The sequence below is a fragment of the Doryrhamphus excisus genome, chromosome 17 (genome assembly GCF_030265055.1).
Source record: "Doryrhamphus excisus isolate RoL2022-K1 chromosome 17, RoL_Dexc_1.0, whole genome shotgun sequence".
Lineage (NCBI taxonomy): Eukaryota > Metazoa > Chordata > Actinopteri > Syngnathiformes > Syngnathidae > Doryrhamphus > Doryrhamphus excisus.
In genome coordinates this window covers 15,068,757-15,088,339 of record NC_080482.1, presented here as the reverse complement: position 1 = coordinate 15,088,339, position 19,583 = coordinate 15,068,757, and the positions used below count along the sequence as shown (strand labels likewise).

At 39.3% G+C, this 19,583-nt stretch overlaps 2 protein-coding genes across 2 annotated transcripts in view; both read left to right on the top strand.

Annotated features, from left to right (window-relative positions):
- Positions 1–434: 434 nt before the first annotated feature.
- Positions 435–17,698, top strand: fbl (fibrillarin). Its single transcript, XM_058054090.1, has 9 exons — positions 435–598; positions 3,072–3,200; positions 5,293–5,436; positions 5,565–5,659; positions 5,731–5,901; positions 8,665–8,797; positions 11,302–11,414; positions 13,319–13,464; positions 17,176–17,698. Exons 1-9 carry the CDS (start codon positions 589–591, stop codon positions 17,198–17,200), a joined length of 966 nt encoding a protein of 321 aa, XP_057910073.1. The 5' UTR covers positions 435–588; the 3' UTR covers positions 17,201–17,698.
- Positions 17,699–17,940: 242 nt separating this feature from the next.
- dyrk1b (dual-specificity tyrosine-(Y)-phosphorylation regulated kinase 1B) overlaps positions 17,941–19,583 on the top strand; it is an 82,730-nt gene continuing 81,087 nt past the window's right edge. The window contains exon 1 of the mRNA XM_058054085.1: positions 17,941–18,616. The gene's annotated coding sequence lies outside the window, so the exon portion shown is untranslated. The remainder of the gene's footprint in view (positions 18,617–19,583) is intronic.

Sequence of the window (19,583 nt, the reverse complement as noted above, 5' to 3'; positions counted from 1 at the left end):
TCTCTACTAATGTAAATTAATTTAAATTTGCCAGAATTGTTCACGATGGCGCCAACTAGTTCCCAAGTCACATTTTTTTTTAGTTTATATCACTATATTCATTTTTAGAAATGTGAAATAGCTCTGTGAAATCTGACACGGGCAAATATACCGTACTGATTAGCATCCTGTCCGCTCATTGGTTAACCAGTGATACTCCCGCTGATTGGCTAAAATTCCAGGCACCGAGACAGTTTCTTCACTCCGATCAACACCTAAACACGTCAAAGTTGAACTACTAGTCATTATATTATTATTGCTTTATTATTATTCGTTGTTTGTGTCAGCATGCTTGGTCATTAAAGCTGATTCGGATTTCATTGCAGCAGATCACATTCTAGCCATTAGGGGGCGAAAGAGACTCGAAGCCCTTAGAACCACTGCGGTAGAAATACAAGAAAGAAGATATCCCAGCTATAGAGCGGAAGTAGTTGTGCTGTTCTTCCGGTAGCGGCACATGTGCTTGGGTTCCCCTCGTGCACGCTGAAGTACGTTGGAAGAGCAACTTAAGTGCAACTACGTCGTAGTATTCGAAAAGTACAACAGACCATGAGGCCAGGTAAAGAAAAATACTATTTTATTTCGACATGTGGTACTATTTGATAGCTAAATGACTAGTCTCCGTTTATATGGCGTTAAACGTGGCCTTTTCTCTCTGCCGTGCGTAGTCAAACGCTAATGCTTTTGCGGTGCTAAAAGTAGATTGTAATGTCAACCTTTACAGGTTAATATGTATTTACTGTGTATGTGTGTGTACTATGTCGTCTATTCGAGGTACTACGTATATCGTACACATTCCGCCATCATGCTTCCTTACACGTGTAGCTAAACAAGTTTGAATTAAAACACTTTGATGGCTATGTCTTCCTATATGGACACATGCTATTTTTGCTAGCTCGTTCTATTAGTTGAGTAGTGAGTAAATGTGAGTAAACAAGTTCGGTGGGTGAAAATGATTTTTCCCGTCTAAAATTAAGTGTTTGTACTTTTGTTCTAACTTCTGTGGCGACGTTAAAAATGTTTTTAAAATGTGTAATATCAAGTCTGAATAATTGTGATGATACATGACTGATACCGCATTCACTTCTTTGCCCCAAACATTAAATAAGTTTAAGCAATTGGTCCCCTTTGCTTTACCATTGAGTCAAGACAAAAGCTGTGGTCAACCCACAGACCTTGGCAAGTACAACCTACTACGGAATATTTAACTACTTATGCTGTGAAAATCTCTTAGAAATCAACAGAGCAGCCGTTTTTGATAGTCCAGGGAAAGTCACGTCAAAGCCACATGTACAGTAAACCTCGGATATATCGGAAATTCGCTCACAACGGACAGATAAAAAAGAAGCGATTTTTCTGTAATGCATTTCCAATAAAAATTCATTGCATATATCGGATTTTTTATAACGGATTTTGCCTATTTCGGAGAAAATCTCCAGTCCCGTTCCAATGCATTTCCATTAAATTTCCCTCGCATATATTGGATGGCCGCATCGTGGCGCTCCGATTCGTCGAATCTTGACAGGCCGCTATACGACGTCATTTGCAGCGTTGCCTGCGCGTCCAGGTACATTGGAAACATAGTCAAGGAAGTGCCTTTTTATAACGGATAAAATCCGATTTACGCATATACTGGATATAAATCCCATATATGCGTAAAACGGACATTTTCCGGTATACGCATATAACGGATTTCACTTATATCGGACAAAACCAGTGGGAACAATTGAATCCGATATATCCGAGGTTTACTGTAGTATTTACAGGCACCAATTGGACTTGTTGTGGCCCAGCACTCACTATAAATCCCATAAGCAAGTGAAGATGAAAACATCTACGTGAGGAGCTGATTGTCTTGTCTACTAGTATTTTTCCACTTATCTTTGTATACACAATGTTTGCTGAATAGACTATACAATAGTAATACTATAGAATAGACCAGGGGTGGGCAAACTACGGCCCGGGGGCCACATCCGGCCCGCCAAGTGCTTGAATACGGCCCGCCTGTACTTTCCAAAGTATTTCATTTAAACTCAGCATACAACCTGGCATCATGGCTTGAGCCAACCTTTTGATGGTTGAAGTAGCTGGTTTATCAATTTCGTTATTTGATGTGGTCTGTTGTTTACAAAATGCTCCTAAAAAGGGACACAAGCACATAATAATAATAAATATAAAAAATATATATTTTCCAATAATATTAAATAAATAATTATATTAATAATACAATCAATAAAATATTATTAATTAATACCATTAATAATATTAATTAATAATATTAAATTAAGAATAATTATTAATATTAATGATATTAATTAATAATAGTACTAAATGAAAATAATTATTAAATAACAATAATAATCATTATTATTATTATGCATTTAATTTCTAACACACTTTATATCAAATAAATTTCAAAGTGCACATATAGCAGATTGCATGACACTTTTACATGTAAAACGTGTGTGAAATATACGTGTAAAAATTGACCGTTACGTGTAAAATATTATAGTCTGACCCCCCCGTCAATGTTGTTAAATCAATGCGGCCCACAAGTCCAAAAAGTTTGCCCACCCCTGGAATAGACACTAGACATCAGACACAGACATCAGAATCCACAAGTGCAACGTACAAATAAATTTCGTACACACGATGCACAAAGAAATACAAAGTGCCAAAGTTTGTTTTGCAACCTGGAAACATGACCAACAGAGTGTGCGGGGCCTATCCCAGCTGTCTTCGGGCGAGAGGCGGGGTACACCCTGGACTGGTCGCCAGCCAATCACAATCATTCATTCATAAAAAAAAAAATACATCTGATATCATATGGAAAAAATAGTCAACAGGTTAGTTTTCCCCTACTGATGTGTTGTATTTGGACCAATTCATACCAATGACTTTACCAACAAGGTTTCTTGATACCTGGACAGAATCTTCCACAAATTTTAGAAGGTTTACGCTTGTGAAAAGGTGAATCCACTGCACAAGTGTTGGTATCCATTTCCACTAAGACACACTGCTTTTTTTTATAGGGTTCAGTCCAAGAGGAGGACGGGGAGGATTTGGTGACCGCGGGGGAGGACGAGGAGGATTTGGTGACCGCGGGGGAGGACGAGGAGGATTTGGTGACCGTGGAGGACGAGGAGGGTTCAGAGGAAGAGGTAAGACTGGAGGAATTGGGAAAATATTAGGGATCGACCGATATGGTTTTTGAGCCGATACCGATTTTTTTTTTCCCATCACCCTTAGCTGATGGCCGATTTAGCTTGGGCCAATACTACTTTTGCTCCCCCAATTTACATGAAAAAAATGACAATGATAACAAATACTACAGGTCTCAAGTTTAAACAAATATTTATTGAAATGTAAACACTGAACACAGTAGGATTCAGCTTTCTTAAACACATTTAAACGGCATTATCAACTTTAAAAGGAATAAATATTCAACCATGTGCGAAACATTTCTGTCTTAGTTTAAGTTCTATCTAGCATGGATGTGATGACTGCTCCTCCACACACAAACACACCACACTGACACAATTTAGTACGATATATAAAACACAAAGCTGCCCGGCGGATGCCTGTCTGTATATCATACGGAAAAATACATCGGACGATACCGATTCAAGTAAAGAATGCAAATATCGGCCCGACGTATCGGTCGATCCTTGTAAAATATTAAAGGATCCAGGATGATTTGATTCCCTGCTGGTTTTGTAAGTTACACAGACCTAACCTCTTTGGAGAAACCAAATAATAAAGGGATAGTTCAGATTTTTTTAGTTGTATGACACCCCCATAAGCAGTGAAGTCCGTCAACAGCGGCTAATTTTTCCTTTTAATTGTGATAAGTTTTTAATTCTGTAAAGCACTTTGTGTTGCATGTCTCTGCAGGAAAAGTGCTCTACAAATAAAGTTGATTTGATTTGAAAACTCCCAGGCACCAGGAAACGTTGCTGCTAGCTTTGAGAAAAAATGTTGCCAAGAAAGTTTGGAATGTTGCTTTGTCGCCAGTTGTCAAAGTGTTACTTACACGTGTTGCACGTTACTTAGGCATCTTCTGCCGTCCACCGGAAGAACGTGTCACTAGAGTAAATGCCAAAAATTGAGTAATTATGATTGAGTTTAGCATCCTCACTGCAGTCTATATACTTAATGCATACGTCATATGGAGGACCAAAACTGCCAAAATAATAAATAAATAAATAAAAGTGAAAATAAAAACAAAAATGAAAAAAAATCTAAAAATTAAATACACAAAAATACATATAAATGGAAATAAAAACAAAAATAAAAAAATATATACATAAATAAATAAAAGCAAAAATAAGTAAAAAAAATAAAAAACAAGATTCAAAAAATAAATGCAAAAATAAATGTAGAAATAAATATATAAATATAATTACATATCAATAAATAAATAAAAGCACTCTGCTCTCATATGTATTTATTTCATGCAGCAGACAATGTCAGCTTGAAATGCAGAAGGAAAAACTATTCAAATGAGGGGGCGGTCCTAAGTGTGTCTTGGGTTGAACTGTTCGCCTATTGGTTGATCGACATGTCAGTGCGGAAAAGCTCCGTCGGGGAGGAGAGAGATCAGGCTCCAATAAGGCTTCCACCCGGAAAAGCAGGTATTCCGGGGAAGCATTATCCGAAATATCTGCTAGCAAACGGAGATCCCTGGAGATTGCAGCCATATTTACCGCCATTGAGAGTGGTGTGGTGACTTCCTCTTGCTGTGGCTGTTTGCAGGCATACCTAGTCGATTTTCGCACTCACATGTCGATCAACCAATAGGCGAACAGTTCAACCCAAGACACACTTAGGACCGCCCCCTCATTTGAATGGTTTTTCCTTCTGCATTTCAAGCTGACATTGTCTGCAGCATGAAATAAATACATATGAGAGCAGAGTGCTTTTATTTATTTATTGATATGTAATTCTATTTATATATTTATTTTTGTATTTATTTTTAATTTTTGAATCTTGTTTTTTATTTTTGTGTTTATTTTTGCTTTTATTTATTTATGTATATATTTTTGTTTTATTTCCATTTATATTTATTTTTGTGTATTTAATTTTTTGATTGTTTTTTTTTTTCGTTTTTATTTTCACTTTTATTTATTTATTTATTATTTTGGCAGTTTTGGTCCTCCATAACGTCACGCCTGCACACCACCCCTCAGTGGTTGCTGTCCTAAAGCTCAAGGTTTAGTTTTTGGATGACTGGATGTCATTTGTTTGCCCCAGGTGGATTCAGGTCCCCAGATGGAGGTGGTTTCAGAGGACGGGGTGGTGGCAGAGGTACGCCAAGAGGAGGAAGAGGAGGAAGGGGTGGCAGAGGCGGCTTTGGAGCAGGAAGGAAGGTCATGGTGGAGCCACACAGACATGAAGGTTAGTCCCGACTCATTAAAAAAAAAAAACTAAACTAATGCTAATTAGATTCTAACTGATTCTGGGTCATTATTTGTATTGTAATTATGGATTTACCTTCAAGTATGTAATCTCATGTTTCTCCTAAGGTGTGTTCATCTGCAGGGGAAAGGAGGATGCCCTGGTCACCAAGAACATGGTGGTAGGAGAATCCGTGTATGGAGAGAAACGGATCAGCGTGGATGTAAGTGGCTGAGCGGTTCATCATGCTGACTCGGTGTCATTCGGCGTCATTTACTTTTCTTTCTCGTTCAGGAAGGTGAGACTAAGATCGAATACAGAGCGTGGAATCCTTTCCGCTCCAAGCTGGCAGCGGCCATCTTGGGAGGAGTTGACCAGATTCACATCAAACCCGGCGCAAAGGTCATGTACCTGGGAGCCGCTTCTGGTACGACAGTGTCTCACGTCTCGGACATTGTTGGGCCGGTGAGTCTCGTCACAAACGCATCAGCACGCCCTGGATACAAATAGCAAGTGGCAGTGTGCAAGGCAGGATTAGAACCGCACCGTGAAGTGCTTTAGGCGAACTACAACATACTGTGGTGTTCCTAGCGTCTGTGATTTTCTCCAACTGGAGTCTTAATGTCCAAGTAGAAGCTGTAGTAATATTTATATTATATTATCCATCCACTAAATTTAAGGGGGAAAAGATTTGAACATGTATAGGCTGTACTGGCTTGTGTCCATGTTATACAATGATAATTGAAAATGAATGCCTTTTTCTAAACTGCGACTCACACGGCTAGTTAAACAAGAGGTGACCAAAAAAGTAATTCATTTGCAAACCAATCCTTGCAAATCTTGAAATGGACCAATTAGAATCGCGTTTTACCCACACCCGTTCTTGTTGGCGATCAACCAATGAGCGATGGTTTGACTAGGAAAACATCTATCATGGCGTCCCTGCCAACATGGTCTAATTCTTCAACAACTTGTGAAGGAAAAGAGCAAAAAGTGATGAAGCAGTGCCTCCTAAACAAGTATTTTATTAGCGGTTAGCAAATCAAATGATGGCACAGGTGAGTGAATCACATTGCTGTGACAATTTGAAGTGGTCACAATGAAACACCACCCATTAGATCCAATACCAAGTGCTGATTTTGCACAAGCTACAAAATCTAGCGCTTCCATTTCTCGGTGGATTTTTCTCACCTTTGCTTCACAAATTATTGTTTGACAAATTGAGCATTTTTTTCTGGATTCAAAACACTTTACTAGTACACAAATGTGTCTATTCAATAATGTTTCATTGTGGTGCACAACTTATAAATATCACTGCTTACTACGACTACCATGTGTAAGGTAGTATGGCATGCCATGTTAACATACGTTTCAGACATTCCTCCAAATACAATGCATCAGTACTGTTATCTGATGAATTATCAGCATATATTGATATATGATATCATTATGGCAGTCTTTTCATTTTACATGGGGCAAGTTGGGGCAAGTAGTTCTCACCTTAAGGATTCCCCATGGGCAAGTCATTTTTGTTTTTAATGTAGAGCCCTGCTCGAGGCAAATTAGCCCTTTAGCTTCATCATGCAGTAGTCCAGCCTGACAAAACCCGGTGGTGGTAGTGTAGCGTCCCAAGATGTAGGGCATCTAAAGTCACTCTTTTGCCAAGACAAAAACACACCAAATTGTACTGTTGTGGAGCAGAACGTGGTGGCTCCATATATTAAACACGCGCAAGCAAAGCACATCACAAACAGTTTTATACGACTTCGTCCATCCGCCTCGTTTTCCAATCAAGCTACGCTAAATCAAACCGTTTGAATAGCGATGCCTGGCGGTCGGCGGTCCATACAATCAACTTCTGTGTGTCTTCTGATGCAGGGGTTCTTTACCTTTTTGACGTTGAGGCCCAATTTTGTCAGTACAGTCGCCCGGGGCCCATTAAATATTAACACTATAGATTTAATTGATCTCATTAATTTGTTTTCAATAATAAATCAAATCCACTCACAGTTCAAACCTGAATAAAGTTTAATGAATAATGACTGTAAAGATTTTTATGAATTTTATCTTAACTTTTGCTAATAATTCATGGAACAAATCAAGCAAGAAAAAATGTAAAGTCAGACTGATTAATAAAAAAATTGATATGAAATAAAATCAATCAATAAAAAAAATTCTTATTCTTAATGAAGTCAGGATTGTACTTGTGAAAATTGAGTCTTTCGGTGGGGACTGGCACCATTTATGTCTTAATTTTTTCGTTTCCATTCATAGGTGTAGTCCAACCCCATGATTAAGAATCGCAGTTCTAATGTAGGTAGCTCCTAGCAGTAACAGCCATTGTGTCAATGATGATAGAAACATTTAATAACCAATGAATTGATGAAACCCTGAAACTTTTGTCCGTACTTTCGGTCAACCTTGCTGTACTGCAGGGGTCTCAAACTCAATTTACGTGGGGGCCACTGGAGCTAGGGTCTGGGCGAGACTGGGCCGCATCAGGTTTTCCAAAAAAAGCATTTATTAAAAACAAAAAAATTTAAAAAGCTTTGGTTCCGATTTTCTACAATAAAAGCTCTGATAAAACATTCCACTGTTCTCAAATATCTAACTTTTTATTTTTCTACACAAAATAAGATGAAAAATAAACAAATCAAGAATAAAGAAAATCAATCAGTAATAAATAAATATAATTATAATAATAATAAAACGGCAAATAATAAAAACTTAAGAAACCACATAGTTGGTGGGTAGACAAATTATTTTTTTCAGATTAAAATGAACAAAGCATTATTAGAGCCCTGTAGACATGACAAAACACGACTATAGTCACATTTATACTCTTTTTATTTACAACATATTGCGCAACTGCAGGGTCTTGAGACACATGCTAACTCGCAAACTAGAGAGCTAGCGACCTTAACGGTAGCCTTCAAGTTATTTCCTTTAAACTTAATTAGCCAAAAACTTACCACTTCCACACGGATAGGGAGGATAACTATTAACAGTTATTTAACCTTTAACATGAACATTAATCAAACGTAATAATTTTTTCTGGGTACATGATACCATACAGCATCCATATCAAACTTGCGCGGGCCGCACTAACATTTGGCCCGTGGGCCGCGTGTTTGAGACCCCTGCTGTACTGCAACCCACACATGTAAGCATATATAATTCAGAATGTGTGTGACTGTAGACAATAAAATGGTGTGTTGTGTGTTGCAGGAAGGGCTCGTGTACGCTGTAGAGTTTTCTCACAGATCGGGCCGTGATCTTCTCAACGTGGCAAAGAAACGTACCAACATCATTCCCATCATCGAAGATGCTCGCCACCCGCACAAGTACAGAATGTTGGTTGGTAGGTACACATCCTTTAACTAAAATGGTGGCATTTTCTGCAAACTGGTTACTACAGTAAACCTCGGATATATAGGACTCGGATATATCGGAAATTCGCTCACAACGGACAGATAAAAAAGAACCGATTTTTCTGTAATGCATTTCCAATAAAAATTCATTGCATATATCGGATTTTTTATAACGGATTTCGCCTATTTCGGACAAAATCTCCAGTCCCGTTCCAATGCATTTCCATTAAATTTCCCTCGCATATATCGGATGGCCGCATCGTGGCGCTCCGATTCGCCGAATCGTGACAGGCCGCTATACGACGTCATTTGCAGCGTTGCCTGCGCGTCCAGGTACATTGGAAACATAGTCAAGGAAGTGCCTTTTTATAACGGATAAAATCCCATTTACGCATATACCGGATATAAATCCGATATATGCGTAAAACGGACATTTTCCGGTATACGCATATAACAGATTCCGCTTATATCGGACAAAACCAGTGGGAACAATTGAATCCGATATATCCGAGGTTTACTGTACGAACTAATACTAAGAATCACCCTCGATCCTTTGCCCTCCTGCAAATTCCAAATGGCCACTTTTGTGGCCTTGTAGGAGGCGAGGACTTTGAAGACCCCTTTTCTTCTTCAAAGCCCTCTGTGGCATATGGCGTTTGATGCTTTATTGCAGTGATTTTCAACCTTTTTTGAGCCACGGCACGTTTTTTTTTTTTTACATTGTAAAAATCTTGTGGCACACCACTTACCAAAAATGTTCCAAAATGTCACCACGACCTCCCACGTGCATCAATAAGTCTATGGGAGGAACAAGGTAGGTGTTGCCACACGGACCAATATTACATTGCTCTGCCAGTCTTTACACCACAGACACTCCACAGTAGCCATGTTTTTACATCACCACTTTTTCTCTTTCCCAATGACCTTTCGGGAAACAATGGTATCCATGGAAAGGAATATTCCAATCTCTTGTCTACATGCGCCGTGAAAATCAAACAGAATAGTCAATAGGGCATGCCCAGTAAAACGTAAACATCAACATCACGTGATACCGGCTTCCCCAAGTTTTTCTTTCACTTGTTGGAATAACTCCGTATTGCCAGTTTTTCGTCTGTCCAGTCTTGAAATTTAGTTTGAATCAAAAACAAACTTTGCTTAGTCCAGTGTCGATTGCTGGCCTCCATTTTTAAAAGTGAAGAACGTCTGGATCTGCGTGTTACGTCATATCTGAGCATGCGCTGAAAGAACGCACCCGGGATCAATTTAAACAGGAAAAGATCAAATTCAATCTTGCTAATATTTTATAATTAAACTCAGGACATGTTTTATATAGATATATATTGTCTTTTTTAATAAAACTGCACTTGTGAATAAAGTATAGAAGGGTTTAGATCAGGGGTCTCAAACTCAATTTACCTGGGGGCCACTGGAGCTAGGGTCTGGGCAATACTGGGCCGCATCAGGTTTTCAAAAAAAAAAAAACGCATTTATTAAAAACAGAAAAACTTTTTCAGTGCTTTGGTTCCGATTTTCTACAATAAAAGCTCTGATAAAACATTCCACTGTTCTCAAATATCTTCATTTTTATTTTTCTGCACAAAATAAGATGATAAACAAATCAAGAATAAATAAAATTAATCACTAATAAATAAATATAATAATAATAAAACAGCAAATGATAAAAACTTAAGAAACCACATATAGTAGACATGACAAAACACAACTGTAGTCCCATTTATACTTTTTTAAATTTACAACATATTGCGCAACTGCAGGGTCTTGAGACACATGCTAACTCACAAACTAGAGAGCTAGCGACCTAAACGGTAGCCTTCAAGTTATTTCCTTTAAACTTAAATAGCCAAAAACTTACCACTTCCACACAAATAGGGAGGATAACTAGTTATTTAACCTTTAACATGAACAATCAAACACAATAAATTTTTCAGGGTACATGATACCATACAGCATCCATATCTAACTTGCGCGGGCCGCACTAACATTAAACTTTCATATCAAGGCGGAGGCCACATTTGGCCCGCGGGCCGCGTGTTTAAGACCCCTGGGTTAAAGGAATATTCCATCCCTGTTCAATTCTTTCCGTTTGAGCAAATAAACCAAATGCAATTGGAATATTTGGGTCCATGTATACTATTGACATAATGGCTATTGACATAGCGAGAGAAAGCTTTATTGCTTCTCCATTAAGACATCACGACGGTGTGAATACCTCGCACTAAATCACATTCAATCCACATTTTTGCCAATATTTTGCCTTTTTAAAGGCTGATCAGCTGATGAACAGCCCCATTTCACATGAACGCTTCTTTGCAATAAATTGCTTACTCTAAACATTTTTCTCACTCCCATTTCTTATTTTTGAACTTTGCTGAGAACCACCTTGAGGTCCATCAGTGCAAAATGTCCATTCTTGCAGTATTAAACTGTTGCTCAGGAGTGTACACGGTGTAAAATATGCTGCATTCCTCTCTAGGAATGGTGGATGTCATTTTTGCTGATGTTGCCCAGCCTGACCAGACGAGGATTGTTGCCTTAAATGCTCACAACTTCCTGAAGAACAGCGGACACTTTGTCATCTCCATCAAGGTACACTGACATCACAAGTGATGTTTGATCACTTTTTCAGTCACCGGCTTCTCGACAGTTGTTGTCCATGCATCACGTTTCCACGTCCACACAATACTCACGTTGTCTCTTGTCCAGTGATGGGACGTGTTTGCAGCCACAATCTACGATATTCCCGTTTACACGGCAAATGATTGTTGCGTATCGAAGATTGTTGTCATGTCACGTGTGAGCCACTAGATGGTATGCAAGTGTAGTGTTCTGTACCTGTGAAGCTTACCGTATTAGCGAAGCGTCACAATGTCACACACTTCACACTGCAAGTGTCAACCAGACATACAGCCATTCAGCAACGCAATAGGTGGATTAAGAGGCAATACCTACCAACGCATAATGCAGAATATTACACTACTATGAGCACTAACATTGTACAACAAAACACTCAGAGTACTCAAAGGGACACTACACGATATAGACCAGGGGTGCTCACACTTTTTCAGCATGCGAGCTACTTTTAAAATGACCGAGTCAAAATGATCTACCCACTACAAAAATGCAAAACATCTATTTATTTTCAAATGTATTGAGGATTATTTGTACGTACAATGTATGTTGATGTACCTTACATAACCAAATGAGCCAATATTGCAAAACACACATAATTAACTATTAACATTTTTTGTAATTACCTGAGTTTACTTTGATGACTTGCACTGAATTGAACCAGCCAGGGATGCATAGTCCGGACAGTAGCTGCTGATAGCCAGCCTCAAGCACACTTCCAAATGTTCATCAGTCATGGATAATATCCGTATCATAATATCCGTATAATATTCCATATCCGTATGGAAGTGATATGTTTTTGCCTTTTTACTTGGTCCAGTTTTTGCCTTTTTACTTGGTCCAGCTCCTTCACTCATTTTTAGTGACCATAAACTTTAGCGAGGGCTTAAAATCTCGCAATTCGCCGACTAGCTTAGCACTTTGCATCGTTGTTTACGCATGAGCGGTGACCTAAAGGTCAAAATTCAGTTGTCATCTGATTGGTTGTCCTGTATGTCAATCAAGTAACGGGGATGGATGATAGGCTGACATCGTAAGTTCTGCTGCACTTAGAGACGTTGTTTGATTTGATTGGTCGCCCGAAGGGCAACATTCAGTTGTCATCTGAATGGCTGCCCTGTATATCAATCAAGTGACGGCATTGATGCTGGGATGATATTTTTTTAATGTCACGCCGCGATCGACCAGTACCACCTCCGCGATCGACCGGTAGATCGCGATCGACTTAATGAGCACCCCTGATATAGGTAATCTCTAAGAAAATAAAAATAATAAAATGGCAAAAAATTGGCAATGTAATGTTTGAATAGAGCACTGCGCATCACATTGAATGTGCGCCATTTTGCCTTTTCCTTTTAATATTTACGCCGCCCAACAATCCTCAGCAAGTGTTGATTGTTGGGAGGAAGGCTGCGCTGCACAGCCACACTTATTCCCCCCCCCAATTGATAACTGTGACATGCCTAATTGTTGCTAATGACATCAAAACAAAGGTGTTTAATTAACCAATAAGCTGGACCCCAAAGACATGTTTATAGGAGAGATGTATTACTGGGAATTTCCAAGTTTTTTTATTTGTTGTCAGTGGTAATTTCTAATTTCAGCATACGTGTGACCATATATGATCCTCGGTTGCTGCTGTTACATATACGTCCCCATAAATAAATTAAACTTCCTTTTGGTTTGTAAATACAACTCGCTCAAACTAGTTGCAGATCAGGGCGCTGCAGAAGAATCCACACTGCTCAACATCGTATATAGAAATGGACATATGTACAACTAGTACGCAAGCCGCACCATGCCGTGTGGGACCGGCAGCAAAAGCGGCCTATTAACCCGACACCTTTCCCTTCTGCAAACAGGCTAACTGTATCGACTCCACGGCCGCCCCAGAGGCCGTGTTTGCCTCTGAAGTGAAGAAGATGAGTGCAGAGAACATGAAACCACAGGAGCAGCTCACGCTGGAGCCCTATGAAAGAGACCACGCCGTGGTGGTGGGCATCTACAGGTACATGAGTTCACATTGTTGCAGTCGTGGGTTGCCTTACTTGGCGGAAGGTCGCCATCTGGTGGACCGCTAAAAGTAGGGACGCTCATCAAATACAGCATTGGTTCCCAAGTCTGCAAACATAGGATTATTCTTCTTCTTCTATTCTATTATAATTATTATTCTATTCTATAATTTATTATAATTACTATAATTACTAATTAATTAATTACTAATACTATAATTTATTTTCTATATATTTATTTCTATAATTTCTATAATTAACACGTGCCTCCTTTAGCTTTATGCTAAGGACGCTGCTGCTGTTTTGCTCTCTAAAATTTAAATTTTAATATGCTAGCATGTGGATGAAGATTTTTTTGCCACCAGAGGGGCAAATGCGAGTTTAGGAAAATATTAACATTACAGGCATACAATGTAGTTAAATCAAATATATAAAAATATATGTAAATAATAAATAAATAATAGAATAATAAAATAAAATAGAAAAATAAATAAATAAAAATTACTAGAATAAGTATAGAATAAGTATATAATTAGATAGAATGACAATAAAGGAAGTCTATCTAATTATATACTTATTCTATACTTATTCTAGTATTTTTTATTTATTTATTTATTTATAATTTATTTATAATTTATTTATAATTTATTTATAATTGGATAGAATGACAATAAAGGAAGTCTATCTAATTATATACTTATTCTATACTTATTCTAGTAATTTTTATTTATTTATTTTTCTATTTTATTTTATTATTCTATTATTTATTTATTATTTACATATATTTTTATATATTTGATTTAACTACATTGTATGCCTGTAATGTTAATATTTTCCTAAACTCGCATTTGCCCCTCTGGTGGCAAAAAAATCTTCATCCACACGCTAGCATATTAAAATTTAAATTTTAGAGAGCAAAACAGCAGCAGCGTCCTTAGCATAAAGCTAAAGGAGGCACGTGTATTTCAGTTGCTTAAATCCAACAATGTAATGTTTGCCATTCTACACATGAAATCGTACTTATCTTGTGCAGAAAAGACGGAACATAATTGTTACGTCACCTGTTGGCAACAAACCGAAAGCTCTGTCTTCACCGTGCACACACATGCTGAAGCTGGAGTTATCTTCACCCTGGTCGGAGTTTTCCCAAAAGCTCCATCTTTAAGGACAAAAACCTACATTTGCGTGTGGATGAAAGGCCTCAATGTGTAGCATAATATTAAAAAAAAAAAAAAAAATCATAGTCTGAATACAAAAACCTTTCCCACTCTTCCAGCCTAGAGACTAGCACGCTAATGTGACACAGACAACTTCCACTCAGAGATGAGTTTGTTTTGGGGTTTTTTTTCCCCGTCAATTTAGCCGGTGTTTCGTTCAGTCCGCTGGGAGAACACTTCCCACAAACATTCCTTCTTGCCACGATAACATTTCAGTCAGATTATGTCCAAATTGCACCAGATTTCACGTCTAACAGTAGATTTTTATTAGCCAATTCCACGATTCTTTGCCGCTTATATACTGTTTCAGGACACCCACAACGCCGTTTCCATGTGGATGACACACTGAAACAAAAAATCCCTGAAAACCTTTGTGTGGGTAACGCCTTAGTGTTGGAGGAACGTGGAGAAAGTTAATTAACCTCCAACATGGTTTTATATCCATGCCGTGACCATGTCCTAACGTATAGTATTTACCTGCACTGTTTTACGAGTTCCTGGAACTTCCTTTCTGGACGCATTCATGTCACATATCAACATGAAAAGGAACGCCACACCGAGCGTTAACTTTTCCCAACTCAAATACGGCAGGAGTGGCAGCAGCTCCAATATGGTAATGGTTTTACTTCATTTGAACATGCATCAGATTACAATTGAGTGCATCCCATAATCAGTTCACAGTTCCACATGTCCAAAAGGAGTAGGAAGAAGCAAAGCTTATTAAATCCTACCCCTCCATCTGGTACTTTTACAATCACTAACTGTTACATTTGTTCACTTCCTGCTTTCCATAATACAGTTTAAGGTTTTTTTTTTTAATATATATTTTTTAATAATGTACCTTGTACCGAAGTACGCGGTGATATGAGCATCCAATGCCATAATGTGTACCATAGTGCGTGTCAATATAGTGATATATATAGCACATCATGACTGGTTCAAGACTCTTCATCCTTGTATTTAGCAAACATCAACTGCTTGTATTGTTTCTTGAATTGGCTCATCGTTGTGCATTGTTTGAGGTCCTTACTCAATCCATTCCATAGTTTGATTCCACATACTGAAAAGCTATGGCTTTTTAACGCAATATGTAGCAGTATCTTTCACCATTGGCCCGAGCGAGTGTGCTGAAGCTAGTCGCTTACTGGTGTAGTGTGGTGAGGTGTCACTACGCCAGTATCGTTGTTCTTTGGCGTAACAATGTCACTGTAGCTTGGTCATTGTGCCGTTTTTCCAAAAGGATTTATACGTGGATTAGATACTTCCATTACGTGAATTCTTAGCTGTCTTTTTGTTTTCATATCTTTTAGAAGGCACAGAAAAGACAGAAATTCCAGAAAAAATGCACCTTTCCTTTTAAACCAGGTTGACTTATCCTGGAGAAACTAAGCCCACCATGACTTATTCAGGTGCATGAATGGCAAACAGGTGGCTGCACTTCTGCCCTCTAGTGGAAGCGCATTTCATTGTTCTGGCTGGCATACAGTAAATACATGAATAAACATACATTTGTACAAAAGTAAATGAAACTTGATGATTCCCACCACCACCATGTCTCAGTGTAAAGCAGGGGTCTCAAACGTAATTTACTTGGGGGCCACTGGAGCTCGGGTCTGGGTGAGACTGGGCCGCATCAGGGTTTTCCAAAAAAAAAAAAAAAATGCATCTCTTAAACAAAAAAATTTAAAAAAAACTTCGCTTTGGTTCCAATTTTCTACAAGAAAAGCTCTGATAAAACATTCCACTGTTCTCAAATATCTTACGTTTTATTTTTCTACACAAAATAAGATTAAAAATAAACAAATCAAGAATAAAGAAAATCAATCGGTAATAAATAAATAAATATTATAATAAAAATGGTAAATAATAAAAACTTAAACCACATATAGTTGCTGGGTAGACAAATGATTTTTTTCAGATTAAAATGAACAAAGCATTATTAGAGCCCTGTAGACATGACAAAACACGACTATAGTCACATTTATACTCTTTTTATTTACAACATATTGCGCAACTGCGGGGTCTTAAGACACATGCTAACTCGCAAACTAGAGAGCTAGCGACCTAAACGGTAGCCTTCAAGTTATTTCCTTTAAACTTAAATAGCCAAAAACTTACCACTTCCACACGGATAGGGAGGATAACTATTAACAGTTATTTAACCTTTAACATGAACATTAATCAAACGTAATAATTTTTTCTGGGTACATGATACCATACAGCATCCATATCAAACTTGCGCGGGCCGCACTAACATTAAACTTTCATATCAAGGCGGGGGCCTCAAACTAGTGTCCTGCGGGCCACATTTGGCCCACGGGCCGCGTGTTTGAGACCCCTGGTGTAAAGTGATTTTGGTGCCGCCATATTACACAAGCAATTGAATTTAGTCACTTGGCAAATCTTGTGAGCTTGCGTCCCTGCAGCAATACATGATTTGTGTGCATCCTTTCACGCTGAAGAGTTATATCCACTTTTGTCATTTCTCAGACCGCCACCCAAAGGGAAGAAATGAGACTGGTTGAAGGAACCACGCTCAACCACCATCTGCCACCTTGCTTTTCCTTCTTTGCTGCTCAGCCACATGATATCCTACCAGGACGTGCAAAACACCCCCAACTGGACTGTACCTGTTTTGCTTGGATTTACTTTTACTATTCCATTATAGCAATGATGGGTTTTGAGTGCGGGCAGTACTGTTTTTTTTTTTAACATTTCTATTATGTACATCTTTATCTTGTGCTCTTTTTTTTTTCTTGTCATCCATAGAGATGTCCCAGTATGTCTAGCACCAACTTGCTGTCAAACATTTTGTGGAGTTTGGCAACATGTCGTCATGCTATATGATGCTATTTCATTTAATAGTGAATACCATCAATGGACATGCATGGGGATGGCTTTGGAAAAAGAGTGTTTAGTTTTGTCAACATTTTTATTACAGACAATGACAGTGCTGCCATTATGATGACATATGAGCTTTTACACTGTAAATAAAACTGTTGCTTTACACAAATGTTTTGTTGCAGTCAAACTACAAACTATAATTCCCGAATGTTCAATTCCTGCACAGCCGAAAAGTATAATAACTTGATGTTGCTCGCTTTTTTTAAATGTAAATTTTCGACAAGCAAGGAAAAAAAACAGCTTTTAACAGCGTACGCGCGAAATACCAACACTTTTTGAACAGTTTGGTAAATTGAAGTGTCTTGAATTTCCCCGACTATCCGCTGTGGATTTGTTTTGGCAGCCATTTTGTGGGAAATGTCTCCGGAACGCGCGGGACCGTGCTGGCTTGGCATCGGGAGTGCGCCCCAATGCAGCGACCGATACTAACATCACGGAGGGGCTGAGCAACCCGCAGCTAACCTTCAAATGAAGGGAACTCTTTCCACCACGACGGCTTTTATGGCTTAACCAGCGCACTGGAAGAAGGCAAAGTGCCGGCTGCCTCCTTAATCCCAATGTCAGTCTTTTATTAGCTAGCATGTCAGCTAACAGCTAACCAATGTTAGCCTGGCGCCTTCACTGGACTCAAATTAGATAACGGAATTTGGAACCAGGTGCCTCTTGCTCTTGTGTGATGGTATCGTGTGTGTCAGAGAAGAAATGAAGATAAAATTGACAGTGACAAGATCGGGCTTGGAGGTGTCGGTGTGAGGCGGTGGGCTGCCCACCTCCCCTTAAGGCACGGCTAAATGAGTTGCGCCGGCGAACAGCCCCCTTCGTCACCGCTCCACCAGAGTTCCCAAGACTAACAATTTACTAGGAATTCATAATCTCGGAGATTACCCTGCGAATACTGTACATCGTATTCTCGTTTTTTTGGAGGAAGAACAGCAACTGGGGAGGGGGCTCTGTTCTTGTGGACGGAGGGAGAGTGGGGTTCCGAACATGGCTGCTACGCGGAACTTGCTTCGACACACCGCCTGAGGTAAGCAGTAGCCGGTCTACGGTGTTTCTTTCTACACCTGCATGGAACGAACTCATTGGCTCTTAATTGCTTTGGAATATGCCCGAAAGACGCTGAGCGATCAATCGGGGGTGTGGGGGGAGCTTCGTGGAACTGTAAGGTCGGGTTAGTCGTCCCTGTCACCGGCCTTTTGGCTCATCAGCTGGGTCATGTGAGAATCTCCACGTTACATGGAAAGAGAGCAGGATATGATGTATGAATTGCTTTTAAGAGCGTTACCCAATGTAACATGTTAACACCTCACATGTAGTGGAGCCACGTCACCCCAGTCGTGTGTTCTGATGAACGACCCCGATTTCACGTAATGCGGCGTCCGTGTCCATTAGTTTCTTCATTGGCACACATTTGTCATTTTTTTTAACCAGCTATACTTCTGTTGAGTTGACTATTTGTTAGTCTGATTGATGCGGCGCCCCCCCCTCCCCTTTTCCGTGTGCGTGTGTGTATCCAGGCAAGTTTCGGTAACGCTACGTTTTAATACTGTTAAAAAAAATCATCATTATTGCATGGAATTGGGTTTAAAACACACATAAGCGCCATAATGAGATGATATTCTGTCATATGAACACACGTAGACTGCGATTGGAAAGCAGATCCCTCTTGCATGGGGTGATCCTGCGACCTCCCTCCAGTTGGAACACCAACGGAAGGGGCTGCCGGCAGCCCAAATCTCAGGAAGAAATGTGGATTTATGAGTGGCGCATGATGGACGGTATATGGGTGTCCTCTGGTCAAAGATGACAGTAGCGATTTTTGAAGATTGCAACACACGCGACCCCCCCCCCCCACCCCCCCACTCCCCCCCCACTGTCCTCTGGAGATCCGCAGCATTTCATCTGCCGTGGCAGCTAATGCTAGCAGTTAGCTTAGCTACCGCATCAGCTCCAGCCCCTACCCTGCCCTGGAGTGGAGGGAGGCGAGCATCACT

Bases quoted from the DNA above. Each gene is read 5' to 3' on its own strand.
- fbl (XM_058054090.1), top strand. The intron at 5,660-5,730 runs GTAAGTGGCTGA...TTTCTCGTTCAG, and splicing joins AGAAACGGATCAGCGTGGAT to GAAGGTGAGACTAAGATCGA. The intron at 5,902-8,664 runs GTGAGTCTCGTC...TGTGTGTTGCAG, and splicing joins TCTCGGACATTGTTGGGCCG to GAAGGGCTCGTGTACGCTGT.